The sequence below is a fragment of the Lycium barbarum genome, chromosome 12 (genome assembly GCF_019175385.1).
Source record: "Lycium barbarum isolate Lr01 chromosome 12, ASM1917538v2, whole genome shotgun sequence".
NCBI lineage: Eukaryota > Viridiplantae > Streptophyta > Magnoliopsida > Solanales > Solanaceae > Lycium > Lycium barbarum.
In genome coordinates, this window is record NC_083348.1 from 93367268 (window position 1) to 93384025 (window position 16758).

Genomic DNA, 16758 nt, shown 5'->3' on the forward strand with positions numbered 1-16758 from the left:
CTTCAGTTTTACTTTCCTCTCAAGTAACTGTGAAAGTCTAGGTTGTACAATTAAACCAAAAGATGTGCTCCTACGTACTATAGTAAACGTAATATTCAAGTAAACGTAACTATCAATACTAAGTAGGAATTAATAACCTGAAATAATATAAATAACTTATTATATTACTTAATTACGATAATTTTCGCCTCATAGATAAAATTCGTTATTCTGTAAATGTATTAAATAATGAAAAATAAATAAATAGATATTCTTAGCGAGAGAAGTAGGAAATTTTCACACTGTTGATGAGCAATTACTAGGGGTGGACACGGTACGGTATATACCGATTACCATACCGAAACTGAAATTTTTGATACTGCAGTTTCGGAGTTATGGTATTTGGTACGGTATTCAGTATTGATAAAGAAAATACCGAATACCATTCCGAAGTATTCCATAGAGTTACATATACAATTCATATATATATATATATATATATATATATATATATATATATATATATATATATATATATATATATATATATATATATATATATATAGTATTAGTACAAACTAATTGTTTAGACGTTGGAATTGCTTGTAATTTCTTTTAAATATTTTTCACATGTGTAAGATATGTTAGTATGATATAATTGATTGAAATGCCCTTTTTGTGTAACGAAGTATATATATCTTGATTGAAATGCCTTTTTTGTGTAATTGATTAACGAAGGGCATTGCTTGTACTTTCTTTTGAATATTTTTACACGTGTAAGGTGCAGGTATAATATAATTGAAACGTTTCTTGAATAGCCGAAGTCTTAATTCTTTATTATATGTATATATGTAAGTCGTAGTCGAACAAACTATGATTACCGAATTACCGTACCGAAAAATACCGAAACCGAACTTAAAAATACCGAACCATACCGAATTAATTTGGTATGGTAATAGTATAGTATTTTTAAATATCAAACCGAAGTTTCAAATGTCATACCATGCCCACCCCTCGCAATTACTAGATAAAACTAAATGCTTTTAGTTCTATTTAAAATTAAAAAAGAATTATGTCTAACTCATAACTTATCTCTCCTTTAAATTAATTTTTTGGTGAAGATAAAAAGAGCAACCACCTTGCACAATCTAAAGGTATCCCTACCCCTCTGTTTTCTCAAATCCGGTACCTTTTTTGATTTGCATGCACCGGTTTTAGCATTTTCGTGCTATGAATTGGAGTTTGTATTTTGCTAAATTGTTTTCCTGTAATAAAATGACTTACCTTATTTTTGTGTTGAAGTCATTTTACTTCACAATTGATGTAACTCTTCATTTTACATCATTGCTCTAGCAATTATTTAGACATTATTATCAAATCTTTAATACTCAAAGATCTCATCATATCTCTTCTGTCAGTCTATGCATCGAGGGACCAAAGACATTTTATTAACTCTAATTACATTCCGTGACACATTTATATGTAGAACTTAACGGGTTAGTAGTCTAAATTCGAAATAAACAAATTCAACCTTCAAATAACTTTCCATGTATTTCTTTTCTTTCTTCCTTGAGGAGAGTTTCATTCTTCTTCTATCTCATTCTCCCTCCATTGGTGCTACAATTGTGGGAGGTGGGAAAATAATTGGTCTTTTAGTAAAATAAGGAAATTACCTTTAGGGTACTCATGGAAAGATAGTGTCTCACACAGAACTCTCTCTCGTTTCCTACTCATTCTGGCTAATGTGATCTTTGGCCTTCCCATTAGCACATTACCTTTTATTACAAGTAAGATAGTAATGGGTAAAATTCACAAATAATCACTTTTAACCCCCTATAATTGAAAAATAGTCATGAACTCCTGGCTATTTTTCAAACACTGGTCAGTGGCTGCTATTTCTGCAGTAAGTAATTGGAAGGACAAAGCAACGAGACACCTTATTTCAATCTAGTAGTGAACTCAGCCTGTAATTCAACAACATATGTACGATTATAAACTGCACAAAAGGGGAAATTTTGGTGAGTGATTTTTTTTTTTTTTTTGAGAATGGTAACATGAAATTTTGGGAGTTAGAGACAAGCAAAAGTTAGAAAAGACAAGAAATTAAATTACGCAGTTACTGAGTTCGAATAAGATCTTCAAAGATAGTAGCTGAGGAAAACTGAGTACCATATCGAAGAAAAACTAATGAAATATAGAAGGCCCAATGGTGGCTATAAGAGATTGTAACACAGCATAAACAATATATAATTTCCTCAGGACAAGCAATCATCTGAAAAGGCAAGGCTTGTTTTCCCCAATAAACTAATTGCAGCTCCAAACAACGAACCTTCTACCGCAGCCAAGGCAGATTAGAGGGCGACTAGGCTGTTGACATAGGGCAAGCACCGAGAATGACTATTAGCTCGACTGGTCAGCTCTTTTGTTGCACGGGACTTGAAGTTGTATGAATATGTCCTTTCACCAACCTGAACCACCATTATCTCATTGTCAACATGTAAAACTGAGTATTCCCTTGCTACATCCCCGACAATTTTACTGTCAAGCACAACCGACTGTGTCTCGGACCACATTCTGCTTCTGCTTCCCATTTGCATTGTATTTGTATGGGTATTAACCAAAATGTTTAACTTGAATGAAGTACCAATGACATTAACCTTACAGAGCTTTCCACCAAAAGTCCCCAAGATCCCACGAGTGTCGTAGCCTTGAAGTACCTGTGACCTCTCCTTTGTTAGATCAAAAGCAAGAATACTACTAGTTGTCATCCAGTACACAACGCCATTCACATGAACCCCTGATTTTGGCATTACTGTTCTAGCTCCAAAGCAGATCTCCCCAGCAATTTCCCAAGAATCCTCTCTGGAGGAATATATATCAAATTCAGTTGCCTCGCCAAAATCTGTGGATGGAAAAGCACAAATAATTTTGTACTCAGCTACAAAGTTGAGCAACGATGGTTCAAATAAGAGCACAATTGCTGGATCTGGTCCATGATTAGCATTTGATTTTGGAAGTTTCTTCCACTGCTGAGTAAGGGGATTACATATATAGTAGGCCTTGTCGCCTTCACGACCTTGGCAGCAAAGCAGTCCATTAGAGGAGGATTTAATATCAACAGGCTCAGGCAAAAACCTAAGGAATTGATCTGGCACCCCACAAGAGTTTGCGTCAATGGGTACGAGAGAAGGAGAACCCCCAGGAGTCTGGAGAAAGAAGCCTGATGTACTGCGACAATAAAGTGACTGATTATGGGCAAAAAATGGAGTTGAAATCTGAAGTCTCCAGTCCCTACAAACAGCTCTGAATTTACAAAGTGATTTGGCGGGAAGGAAGGGAAGGGCATGCTCCCTGATGATGTCCTTAAAATCCAAATAAATCTTATTATTCCGAGCAGCAAGAGAATGGCCTGGCCTTTTTCCACGATCCATTATTGCTACTCCACTGTCAAACAGCAACACTCATCTTAATGATAGAACGAATTATTTGAAATATTCAATTTACAACATCTAGTTAAAAGTTTCATTTTTCCATTAAGCAAATGAAAATTTCCCACAAAGAATCTTCAACATGTTCTTTTTCGAGTTACAACGACCGGTTTACCTGTAACAGACCCTATCCCAACATTATAATTATTTCCTATGCAGAAACTTACTAAACAAGATTTCATACCATAGAAGCAGAAATTTTCAGGCAGCAACAAATGCTAAGATTAGTGCAGTTGTAGATTCTTGTTGATGACTAGGAGAATATTGCATTTTAAGTAAGCCAGAATATCACTGAAACTATATTTCCTAAAACACCACAATGAGAGTGAAAATCATAGTTAATGCAAAATTTAATGTATTCAATTGGACCACTAGTCGGTCATTAGGTGAATATTATTTATCAGTCACAACTAGGTATTTCCATACTTCATATTTCTTATCAAGCCATCACTAGACAGAGACTGCCACATTCTATATCACCGGGATCACTCTGAAAAATATGCTACAACAGCCCAGAATAATCCCACAAGCGGGGTCTGGGGAGGGTGGGGTGTACGCATACCTTACCCTACCTTTGTGGGGTAGAGAGGGTGTTCCCTATAGACTCCCGGTTTAATAAAATAAAAATAAAAACGTTTTTCAAAACAGGTTTGATTTGAAAAATACAAGAATAAAGAAGCTATGATGAAAATATCCAACGAAAGAAACATACTGACAGCAAAAATAGTAAAGATACCCAAAGTAAAGGACTTTGAAAAACTAAGCTAGTTGATATATTTACAGTAGCGCTGACTCCAACATCAGATTCCAATTTCAAGGTTATCTAAGGTAAATACGAAATCACATAAAGCAGAAAGCTAAATCTAATTTCTGTAAGGATCTATCAAGTATTTGAATAAAGACATAAGATTTTGATTCTATCCAACATATAAGCACAGCTTACATATCAAATTTTCAGGGTACAAGACAACAACCACAAATACTAAAGACCGATCAAATCTCACTGTAGGTTTAATATAAAAAATAAATTGAATATGCACAAAACCACAAAGTCATAAGAATAGGCGATAGAAAGAAGTACACTATAGTCACTAATGTTTTTTGTTTTTCTAATCTTCCGTTACTAAAGACAATCACAATGCCTCAAAAGGCTTGATTTTTGACCTGTTTTGAATTGACCCATTTAAACCAGTCCAAATTTGACCCGCCCTTTCGATACCCCTAAATTCAGTCAAGATTGATGGCTTTACGTATAAAAGACTATAAATCTAAAAGAAAAGAAGAGGACAAGTTGCAAAAACTAGAGTATACAAAACCCTAATCTCAATTTCGCATAATACAGATAGGAGGAATCAATTATAAAGCTACAAAAACTAGTGAGAGTAAGTCAAAACAATCAAATTATAGCGATCAAAGCGAAAACCCCAAAATTATGTATACATTGAGCGAATATCGTGATATGAAGAAAAACGTGAAATTAAGGAAATCTAAGGGAAGAGAGCGCGAAGTATCTATACCTGACTGAATCCTGTATCACAGTGGCATTAACTTACTGTTGTTGATCAAGGACAAAGCATCCGATCTTTTCTTTTTATCCTGGCCTTTGAGGAAAGAAAGACTCAGAATTGACTATTGAGTTCTTTTTCTTTTCTTATAGTATTAAAATAAAATATATATATTAGGGTACACTAAACACCCTGTAAAGTGATTCAATTATAAATTTATTCCCTATATTTTAAAATCAAACACGAAATATTACACAGATATAATGATTTAGTTACAAAGATACTCTTTGTTTTTAAAATCAAACAGTTATACTCTATTTTGTAAAAATTCTACACAAATATAATATTAAAATTATATATACGACTGCTAATACCATGTTGACTGAGGAGCAAAAGGAGGAGTCCGTCTAAGGAGGAGCTCGCGTCTGATTGACTAATTGATGAAACACTAGCTTACCGTGACAAATGATCAGTAGCTGATCCGAGAGGATGACAGCCACAGTGGGACTGAGACACAACCCAACATCTACAGAAAGCAATAATGAAAAAATTTCCCAAATGGGCGAGAATCTGACAGAGCAATGTCGCGTGGAGGTAGAAAACCCATGAGCTTCTCTCTTTAGAGAAGAAGTAATGATGGGGAATAAGCATCAATTAATTATGTGTCAACAACTGTGATAATAATACAAAGAATGCAAGTGTTATCTGAAATGATTGGGCGTAAAGCATTTGTAGGACAAGGCTTCCTAAGTTCGTTGTCGAATCCCAGGACCCAATCTTGGACAAGTTGTTTACCCCGAATTTGGTAAATCAATTGAATTTATACGCGGGTATAGGATATGTGTTTGAATCTCGATATATTTGATGGATACAAGATTCGTATGGTTAAGATGTGAAGAAAACGATGATGCTTAGAGGACCACTGTGGATTTATACATCTACTAACATATAAATATTATTTGTTTGAACAAGTAATAGAGATGAACACAATGATTCCGGACCAAAATCTAATATTGAGAGAAAGATTTGTATATATCTTCTAGTACAAAAATGTTGATGATCCCAGGGAGCCAGCCCCTACAAAGGAGAGGGATGTGCTCTATTTATAGTGTGACCTCCATGGGTCTCATATGATGTGAGCTAATAAAATAATATCAACAAGGACAGCTCTGCACGGATTTGGTGGGATTAGACTGACGGCGCCGTCTGACACACGCATAGTTGGTAGCCGACCATGATGTGACACCACTGATGCGCTTCAGCAACGGTCATAACGGACCAACGGATACACGGGCAAACGGCTGTCCGGATCAACGGTGATGAACCCTCGGGAAGAGTCCCCGAACCATCGGTGGCATAGAGACCGGGCCAAAACGGACTAACGGCCAGGATTTTCCGGACTAACGGCCACGATTTTCCGGACCAACGGCCACAATCAGTTCGGACCAACGGCCACGATCAATTCGGCTATGGAGGAACCGGACCAGATGACGATATTCCCTTTTTTCCTTCGATCTCTGGTCTTACCGGTTCTAACATATGTCCGATTTTTACCGTATACAGATAGCCCCCACACTTTCCGGACCGTAGTTTTATCGGAGTACGGGAAGTGGATGAATCACGACTTCATTTCATTCTTCCTCCATTTTATTTTCTTCACTTCACTTTATTCTCTCTTCATTTCGTCACCTCTAATCATCTTCCATCTGAGGTTTGTTGCTGATTTAACCGTTTATCCCCTTTGGTTCATCGTTTGTATTATGAACGGTGGAAGTCTCGGAGGGTCACCCTTGAGCAAGCCGGGCATGGTTTCGCGGATCTTCCGGCCCTGATACTTGAGGCTAAGAGGGTCGAGGAAGAAGCTAAGAGAGCCCTCGAGACTGACTCCCGCGACTCCGAGCGGACAATGTCCGAACACTCCGGATTCATCCATATCGGATAGACCAGGGGTTGTACTTAGCCTTTTGTTTTTTGCTTTTGTAGGGGTTTCCGGTGTAAAGACCTTCGCATAAATGGAACACGCATTTTTCTTGATTTTCTTTATTCTTTTGCTTGAATATCTGTTATGACCTTCGCCCGAGTTGTCGGTCCGATTTAAGGGCAAGTAGACTCGGAGTCATTATTCCGCGCTGTGCCTGAATATTGGCTTTTCTCTTCATCCGGTATGTTTTGTCCAAAAATTTGATGGAGTTTTTGCCCGTGGGACTTATCTTATGCTTTGTGAATTCAGACGTCTCCGAATCACGGCAGGCATTTTTAGGGCCGGTATTTTTTGGACACCTGAATCTCAGCCTTAACTAAATTTCGATGTAATAGTCCCCGTTTGAGGGGTTAACGATTTTGGCTCGGTTCACTATGACCTTGTTGCCTTTGTCGAATTTCAACCGTAGTGCCCGAAATAGGGTATACGAATGAAGTAATGCCGAAATACGGCGATAATCATCGGGGTAGAGTATTTTAACAAGAAGACACTCGAGATATTGTTATACCAGCTTTTGCGTTTGCAAAATGTTTGTACATATGAGAATTTTAATTCCTTCTGCCTTGTTGTAGTAAATGAAGAATGGGACACGATTCATTATGATCGTTTGGTCCTTACATCGGAGGCTGTGGCCGGTGGCCGGGCCTTAGTTTTGCCGTAGCAAATGTTGAATGGGACACGATTCGTTATGATCGTTTGGTCCTTACGTCGAAGGCTATGGCCGGTGGCCGGGCCTTAGTTTTGTCGTAGCAAATGTTGAATGGGACACGATTCATTATGATCGTTTGGTCCGGTCTTGACTTGTTGAGCCCCTCCGTTTTCCACTAACCGGGGTAAACCTCGATGTGGGTATAAGTCCCCTAGTATTTATCCGAGCTGCGAGGTCGGGTGAGTGCTATCAAGCCCCCACTTCGGAGGGTGTGACCTCGAGTTTCCGGGTGCTGGTCCCTTATCTTTGTTGAGTAACACGTTGTACTTGTTGCCTCATTAAAAACCTAGTCGGAAAACCCATTTTGGGACAAAACCGTACTAAGGAAAAGAGTGCAACACGTGTTTTCAGACCTAGATTCTAACTTAATCCGGTACTTGACTTCCTGCAAAAAAAGAAAGAGGTCAATAGAAAAACACGAGGAGTCCATACCTTAGTCCGACCTGAAGCTTGGTTTCTCCGGATGAGAATATGGCCGATACCTCTCCCTCGACGATCTGGCCTCCGGTTCGTAATTCTTCCTTGGTCTCTCCAGACTTTTGTTCATATTTACGGGCCCCGGGGGAAGCTCGAGTTGGTCATCCTCCACCCGAATCTTCGACTCGTACCGGTTATGGACATCTGCCCATGTCACAGCCTCGTATTCCACCAAGCTTTCCTTTAATTTGAACGAAGCCGTCGAGCTCCGAACATTGAGCCCCTTTGTGAAAGCTTGTGCAGCCCATTCCTCCGGAACCGGGGGAAGCTCCATTCGTTCCCTTTGGAACCGGCTGACAAATTCACGCAGTAACTCATTGTTTCTTTGGGCAATACGGAAAATATCCGCCTTCCGAGCCTGCACCTTTTTGGCTCCGGCGTGTGCTTTTATGAAGGCATCGGCGAGCGTTTCGAAAGAAGTGATTGAATGCTCGGGCAGATGATCGTACCAAGTCAATGCTCCTTTTGCCAGAGTTTCCCCGAATTTTTTCAGCAACACGGATTCGATTTCATCCTCTTCCATATCATTGCCTTTTATAGCACATGTGTATGAGGTCACGTGTTCGCAAGGGTCCGTTGTGCCGTCATATTTTTGGACATCCGGCATTTTAAACCTCTTCGGGATCAATTTCGGGGCCGCACTCGGAGGAAAAGGCCTTTGAATGTACCTTTTCGAGTTTGGCCCTTTTAGCAAAGGTGGAGCCCCCGGTATTTGATCCACCCGAGAGTTATACGTCTCGACCCTCTTTTCGGTCGAGTCTACCCGTTTTGCCAAAGTTTCGAGCATCTTTAGAACCTCGGTGGAGGAACCGGCTCCGGAACCGTTACTCTCGACCATCCGTGGCTCGTTTCTTCCGATTTCGACAACACCCTTCGTCTTCCCCGGGGTCGCTTCATCTCCTCCGTTTTGCAACCGGGCTATTGCGATTCCCTGTTCAGCAATCGCCGCTCTCTGTTCCTTCAACATTTCAAAAATTAAACGCAAGTCAATATTATCATTCGGGGTACCCGGTTCTTTCCGGACTTGTGTCCCGGACAAAGTAATCGAATTGTTAGTATTTAAAGGGTGAGTGGGGTTTGGCAATCCTCGTGGCCCGCTGCCTTCATTTTCGGCCACGATCTCGTTGTTGTTGGCGTGACCAGATTGCCCACTGTTAGCCATTTGGCCCGTTTTTTCAGAGACGAACAATAGATGTTTCTGATTTTGATGGGTAAGATAAAGATCAAGATCAAAAACCACTATTATCCTAGCCCCACGGTGGGCGCCAAACTGTTTACCCCGAATTTGGTAAATCAATTGAATTTATACGCGGGTATAGGATATGTGTTTGAATCTCGATATATTTGATGGATACAAGATTCGTATGGTTAAGATGTGAAGAAAACGATGATGCTTAGAGGACCACTGTGGATTTATACATCTACTAACATATAAATATTATTTGTTTGAACAAGTAATAGAGATGAACACAATGATTCCGGACCAAAATCTAATATTGAGAGAAAGATTTGTATATATCTTCTAGTACAAAAATGTTGATGATCCCAGGGAGCCAGCCCCTACAAAGGAGAGGGATGTGCTCTATTTATAGTGTGACCTTCATGGGTCTCATATGATGTGAGCTAATAAAATAATATCAACAAGGACAGCTCTGCACGGATTTGGTGGGATTAGACTGACGGCGCCGTCTGACACACGCATAGTTGGTAGCCGACCATGATGTGACACCACTGATGCGCTTCAGCAACGGTCATAACGGACCAACGGATACACGGGCAAACGGCTGTCCGGATCAACGGTGATGAACCCTCGGGAAGAGTCCCCGAACCATCGGTGGCATAGAGACCGGGCCAAAACGGACTAACGGCCAGGATTTCTCGGACTAACGGCCACGATTTCCCGGACCAACGGCCACAATCAGTTCGGACCAACGACCACGATCAATTCGGCTATGGAGGAACTGGACCAGATGACGATATTCCCTTTTTTCCTTCGATCTCTGGTCTTACCGGTTCTAACATATGTCCGATTTTTACCGTATACACAAGTGGTAGAAAGTAGAAACTATCAAGTTGGAATACGACAGGGGTAGAAGAAATTTTCGGTGGAGCGGTGAAATACATGCGTCGGGATTGAAAAGAACGCCAACAACATTTAGATGGGTCCAATGGTAAACCAAACGAAAATCTAAAAGCCAAACACAACAAACAAAAGTCAATTCACCAAACTGGCAACTGCTCTAAGATATTTGTAGAAACCTCCTTTCGGCATGTCAACGAGTCCAATTGTAAAGGGACGAGCAATTAGTGTGTAGTTGATAAAATATTTTTTTTACATAACTTTTAAATAAAATTGAGTGACTTTTTGAGTTATAAAACACTAATCAGTGACACTATGACATGTAAATGACGTTGAGTAATTTTTTTTATTAAAAAAGAAAAATTCGGTTACTTTGGTAAAAATAAAACAATAATCAAATGACTACTAGTGAAATCACCTTGCTCTAACACCTCCATCCGGCATCCCTAGGATTAAAGAAGAAAACATAAGTCGTAACTCAAAAATAGAGCAACTGCAGTAATATTTAAACGCGAAAAGATATCACCAGCGTTGGTCAATACACGATACCAGAGTGTGTTACAACTAGGGCTGTGCATGTTAACGGTTAAACCAATAACCCGAACCGATTATTGGGTTATTGGGTTAATGGTTCGGGTTAATGGATTACCGGTTCGGGTACCGGGTTGACCATTTTTGTTAACGGGTTACCCGATAACCCGATAACAATTTAATTAATTACACTTCTACCCTTTCATATATATATTAAGTCACTTACACTACAATTAGGGTTACTTCATTTCATTTCATAAAACAGCGCCTCTCTTTAAGCCTCTCTTACGTCTTACTCATTCTTTGACAATTTGACTGTTGTTTTTTGTTTTCTGAAATTCTGATGGTGCTAGACAAATTATTGCTAACAACAACACCACTTGCATTAGCTACTTTCAGTTTTGAAGTTATTAATATGGAATGGTAACTTATCTTTTATCTGGTGCTAATATGTTTTCAAATGTTGATGGCAGCCTAGCCTTATTAGACCGTATACTTGTGCATTGCTGGATTTTTGGTGTTGTGGTGCTGCATTTTTATGAGATTAAATGGAAGGAGAAATTTACTACCTGTTTCCTTTTAGAATGTCATAAGCTTGTTTATTCATGGAGTTGAAGAGAACTGGAAAGCAGATTTGCTTGTACACTGTGATCTTGGATCTAGACTGTTTATTAGGTGAATAAAGTTACTTTCTTGATTTATTTGATTCGGTATTGCAGTGCTTCTTTCTCAATTTTCTCTCTCTTGGCACATGTATCTTTTGATCACATTAAGGTGGCCGATCTATTCTTTCTGTTGATTTATAAGATCTTAGATGGCTGATAGTTTCTTAATTTTGTTTGATAGGAGTTTTTCCTATAAAAGAGGTTATGTGATCACACTTCTTACAGGTTTGTTATTCAGTTTAGTCCTTAACTCCTCCTTATTTTGTAGATCTATAGAAGTTACTTTGATAGCTTACCTTCATATGGGACACTTTACCATTGCAGTACTACATGAGATGCATATAACTGTTACAAAGCATAATTTTGGCAGTGCCATCTAAAAGTACGAGCTGTGGAAGTTGGCTAGCTGGTAAGGAAGGAATATTGACCTGTTCTGTATGTGCCAGATCCCATCAGATGAATCTGGGAAAGATCTAAATACTGAAAGGTAATTTCCCAGTTTCCATTATGCCTTCCTGATTTGCCTTGCAAATTGCAATCAGTGTGATGGCACTATCAGCCTTCTATTTACTCCTTTCTCTCTGTTCTTTTGTTGTGTAAAATCTTAACGGTTAAACCGATAACCGAACCGATAACATACAACAACCGATTAACCGATAATCCATTAACCGATATTTTAACGGTTCTTTAACGGTTTAATATGTCTACAAACCGATAACCAATAAGTTAAACCGATAATTTTGAAACCCGAACCGAACTGACCGATATGCAGCCCTAGTTACAACGACCACAGTTAAACGTTGAAGACTAGCACATTTGGTGTATTCCAACGACCACAGTTGGGATGAAAGTTTCAAATTTCAAACCGCATAAGTAGCCTAGCATGCCCTTCCTGTTGCATCCCCAATGTAATAAGAAAAGAAGGCAAAAGATAGTATTTAACGAGTACCACCATAGACCTGAACTCCTCAACAAAGTAAATGCTGTATTGTACAATGTTGTTCATCTCTCGGGGAAGAAAGTCTACAATGAGAAGTTGTTAGAAGGCCCCTTCAGCTCAAACGACACGAAATCCACCACACTTACTATAGGGTGCAAACAGTCTACAATCAAATAACCACAAATCGGAACAAAGTAGAATATTAATATCATTATCAACTGTGGCTTATTAAGAAACTATTATGAGAAGTAGAAGGAAAATAGGACTTTTAGATGATTGAGAAAATGCCCATCATCTAAGCACCTGGTCGCTCAAATCTCCACGAGAGTACCAACTGAAATTTACACAAGGTGTTTTTGTATGCTGAACAATTCCTCCCTCTCATAGGCGTCCTCTTACCAAAGCAACTGCTTATCTGTTTATCCAGCCACATATGGCTCCTCATTATGACTTCGCTTAATTTCTCCTCTATCTGCAGGGTTAGATGCAACCTTTCTGTGGTAGCACAACTAGAACATTGGAGAAAAGCCAGGTGATACTGAGGGCTGGAGCGTCCAGGATACTGAAGCCGAAGTTGCAGCTGACAAAGGTGATACGAGAACTGGCTAAGATCAAAGAACTAGAAGCAGTTTTTCTGTTTGTGAAATAGTGCATCTTCCGGAGATTTTATACTATAAATCAATCTCCATTTCTTGAGTAGCATTTTGACTCTTCTCTGTAGCTGTTGTAACTCCACCTTCCGCAGGAGCTTGGGGCTTCCAAAATGGTGGTGGCCAAGATATTGGAGTTGTATTAATATTATCTTTGCTATGTGAGTCCTCCTTCCCTCTTGTCTGAGGAGATACATCTAATGAGTCAACTGGTTTAGCAGGCTTGTCCCTCTCAGTCGAAGTTGCCTCAACTAAATCAACTCTAGGCGTTGATGAACGGCCCGTGGCAATGGTAGCTGTAGGAAAAGCCTTCTCCGGTGGAACAACTGGTTTATAACTTGATGGTAGGAGATCATCCCAGTTCTCCAAAAGCTCCTTGTACACCTTGCGAAGAGTAACCTCAGTGAGTCCAGTCACCTTACATATTTCAGCCTGGGTCTTCCGCTTGTCTTCTAGTTGACATGCCAAATATATAGCAGCAGCAGAGATACTAATCGGATTCCTTCGTGTACAAAAGCATTTATTGATGATTACTTCACCAATGTGAGTCGCCAGCTCCTGATGCAATTTTGTGCAATATACAGTCAAACGATTTAGCAAACAAAAAGGAACCTTTAAGTACAACTAAACACTAATTTGATGAAATAGAGTAAACACATTGAACCAACATGACATGACTTATTTGGGGTCCCAAAAGAACTGATTTGGAAAGAGAGCTTTTTCGGCTATTGGTTGCGTTTTTGTAAATCACAATAGCATATACAATTTTTCCTTGAACCGAGGGTCCATTAGAAACAGCTTCTCTACCTTCCAAGGTAGGGGTAAGGTCTGTGTACACACTACCCTCCCCAGACCCTACTTGTGGGATCACACTTGGTATGTTGTTGTTGTAATAGCATATACAATTAACTAAGGCAACTGATTACTAACTCTTGGGTACCTGGGCAGATTTATTCAGCTGAAGAAGTGTACAGAACCTTGGCATGTGGACTGATATGGAATTACTATTGATAGGTTGACTGAGCTGTAACGCTTCTCCAAGAATCTTTATGTACTTCCCAATTTCCTTCTGAGGTAAATTGGCTGCAACCGATATTTCCTAGTTATCAAATAATTCAAATTAGAGAAGCTCAAGAAAATCAGAAAGGTCATGGAAATTTTTAATGAAATGCATCTGAGACTACCACGCGGCTACAAAAAAATAAGCATCCAATTGAAAACTAAAAGGCCTAAATGTTCAATTTAACCTACAACTGGAGGAATGTCTGATTAGTGCAATCAAACGAGTGGTAGGTAGCAAATACCTATTAACTTCTTTAAAATTAGCAGTAGACTAGTGCTGATGATCAAACTTTCACAGGGTATTTTTGTTGCGAAATGTAACTCAAGGTTTAGCAGACTATACTAAACAAAACTAGGGAAGAGAAGAGGAAAGAAGTAAGAGTTTCACGTCCCTTGTTTGGTTCTAGAAACACGAGGAAAAAGAACATTGGGGGGGGGGGGGGGGGGGGGGTTCCCTTTACAGCCCACCAAACGTTCTCTTCTATGATCCTTCTTTGTACTTTGTTTTTTCTCTTTCCTTCCCCGCTTCCCTAAATATAGTGTATCTTCCACTTCAAATAGGAAAGAAGAAAAGTAGAACGTGAAAGAGATATCAAGATCTGAATAAACCCAACGATGGACTTGAATGAACCAGAAAAGAAATAGCAAGACCAAATGAGCTAAAAATCACAAAGGTTCGGCTGAATCAGAAGGTGCCTGAGAAAACCAAAGTTTCATACCTGTAACAACCAGCAGTCTCTGGATGCTGTTTTTACTCAATAAATTTACCTCATTAAAAATAAATAAAAAGGAACGCCACAGTTCCATACCCATTGATTGAAATGTTACAACAATATCCAAGAAAAGACAACTACATTCTGGTGCGTTAATAAAGTGGACCTTCAGTCTAGCTCAACACAAAAAACTAACTCATGAATTTTCTAAGACCATATAAAGAGACTACAGTTCATACCTTCACCCAACATGGGACTCTAACAATGTTTGGCAGGGAGGAAAATGTTCTTTGTGAAAATTGTTTCTCTAAGAAATTCAATTTTGAATTTATGGTATTTGTTGGGTATAAAATAGTTGACATGTGATAATCATACAAATATACAAGGTGGAGGATAGGGTATAACAGTAATATCTTGGTGTTTCTTTAGTAGTATTCAAAATTGAAACCATGGACTCTGTACTGATTCAAGCAAATGACGCACAGTAACAGTAGTGATTTTGGCAAGAAAAATGAGTTCCGCCAATAACAGATGGTAGTAGCACTTCCTGAAAGATATTTCTGCCATACAAAACACATCTATAGACTATAGTAGCTCTTTTCCAAAAATGATGCAGCATACAATATATCCTTTAACAAATTACCTAATGTTTTCAAATAAATGAGTAAAGAGTTCAACTAGATGCCAATTAGCTGAATTAGTATAGACAGACTTTCGTCCCTTAGCAACCCCATAGTAGCATTTAGAGTAGATACTACACACTAAGATCAGGAGAATGTTATGGCATGTATTTACCAATTTAAGATACCTGAAGAGTTCTTGGCTCTTGAGCTTCCCTAATAGCATGAACAAGAGCAGCAGTAGCAAGCGCTTCAACACTCCTATTCCTCAAACACGTCGCCGAAGAACAATCCCTGAAAAGCTGAAACGCATGATCCGATATATCACAATCCAATCTCAAAATAGAAGCCACATCAATAATCTGCAAATAAGCCCTCAGATTCTCCACTACAACAGAGGAAGAAGAAGTAGACGAACTGGATGAAGAAGAAGAAGAAGACGTCGTTTCAAGAACCCGTTCCAGCTCAGCAAGATGACCGGCAAATGAAATGGAAGATTGAGCGAATATTGGGTAGGGTTCGAGAGACCAAGTAGAGAAAGCTGTGATGAAACCTGTTGGTTCAAATGGGTCTTCATCGTTGTTAGTTGCGGAGATGGGAAGAGGTGGGAGGTCAGAAGTGGCGAGACAAAGAGGGGTGTCTTGGGCGCGGGTGTGGAAGAGATGGTGGGATTGAGTTAATCGCTCTTCTACTACGCGGCCGCACGATGAGCACTCTGTTATTGGTCTGCCGCTTGTGCTGCTGCTGCACCGCCCTTGCTCCACCGAACAGTACGGACACCGCATTTTTACCCAATTATTTTGTTGTAGAGTTTTAGTTATCAGTGCAGTAATATTTGTATAGTTCGCTTCGCTGTTCTAGTACAGTATGACTTTACTCATTTCCTGTAAACGCTTGACTTTAACGAGGGTTATTCATCCCTACACATTTTCGAGAGTCAAATCATGAATTTACTTATAAATTTTTTAAACTTTTGAAATAAAATTCACATATGTTAAATTTAGGAATAAACAAGGTGACGACCGTGATGTGGCAACTTTCTGACTCTCTATAACCGCCATTTCGATTTACCTTTTTTCTTCTTTTTTTTTTTTTTTGACATTTTTCCTATTTTTCTCAATTATTCTATTTTGAAAATATCATTTTCATCTCTAATTAAACTGAATTATTAATACACATTTATGATTATGCCTTTTCATCTTCTTCATCTGTTTTTCTCATTCAATCCATTCATGGGTCAACAATTATTTACTCTCCAATTAAGCTTAACAATTAATATACACATTAATGTTTATGCTTTTTAATTTCCTTCCAGTCTTCCATATTCGTTGGTTCTGCTTATGCCTTTTAATATCCTT

The 16758-nt window shown here is 39.0% G+C and overlaps 2 protein-coding genes across 3 annotated transcripts; both read right to left on the minus strand.

Moving 5' to 3' along the window:
- Positions 1–2065: 2065 nt before the first annotated feature.
- On the minus strand, positions 2066–5139 carry LOC132622076 (F-box protein At5g49610-like). The gene is made up of 2 exons (XM_060336599.1): positions 4985–5139; positions 2066–3423 (listed from the first exon to the last, which is right to left on the minus strand). Exon 2 carries the CDS (start codon positions 3408–3410, stop codon positions 2331–2333), a length of 1080 nt encoding a protein of 359 aa, XP_060192582.1. The 5' UTR covers positions 3411–3423; positions 4985–5139; the 3' UTR covers positions 2066–2330.
- A 7199-nt stretch (positions 5140–12338) lies between these two features.
- On the minus strand, positions 12339–16293 carry LOC132622100 (plant-specific TFIIB-related protein 1). 2 transcript variants are annotated; one of them, XM_060336632.1, is made up of 3 exons: positions 15589–16286; positions 13946–14104; positions 12339–13563 (listed from the first exon to the last, which is right to left on the minus strand). In XM_060336632.1, exons 1-3 carry the CDS (start codon positions 16183–16185, stop codon positions 13027–13029), a joined length of 1293 nt encoding a protein of 430 aa, XP_060192615.1. In that variant the 5' UTR covers positions 16186–16286; the 3' UTR covers positions 12339–13026. The 2 variants fall into 2 exon arrangements, with proteins under 2 accessions (XP_060192615.1, XP_060192616.1); XM_060336633.1 differs by lacking the exon at positions 13946–14104 and having other exon boundaries at positions 15589–16293.
- Positions 16294–16758: the final 465 nt, after the last annotated feature.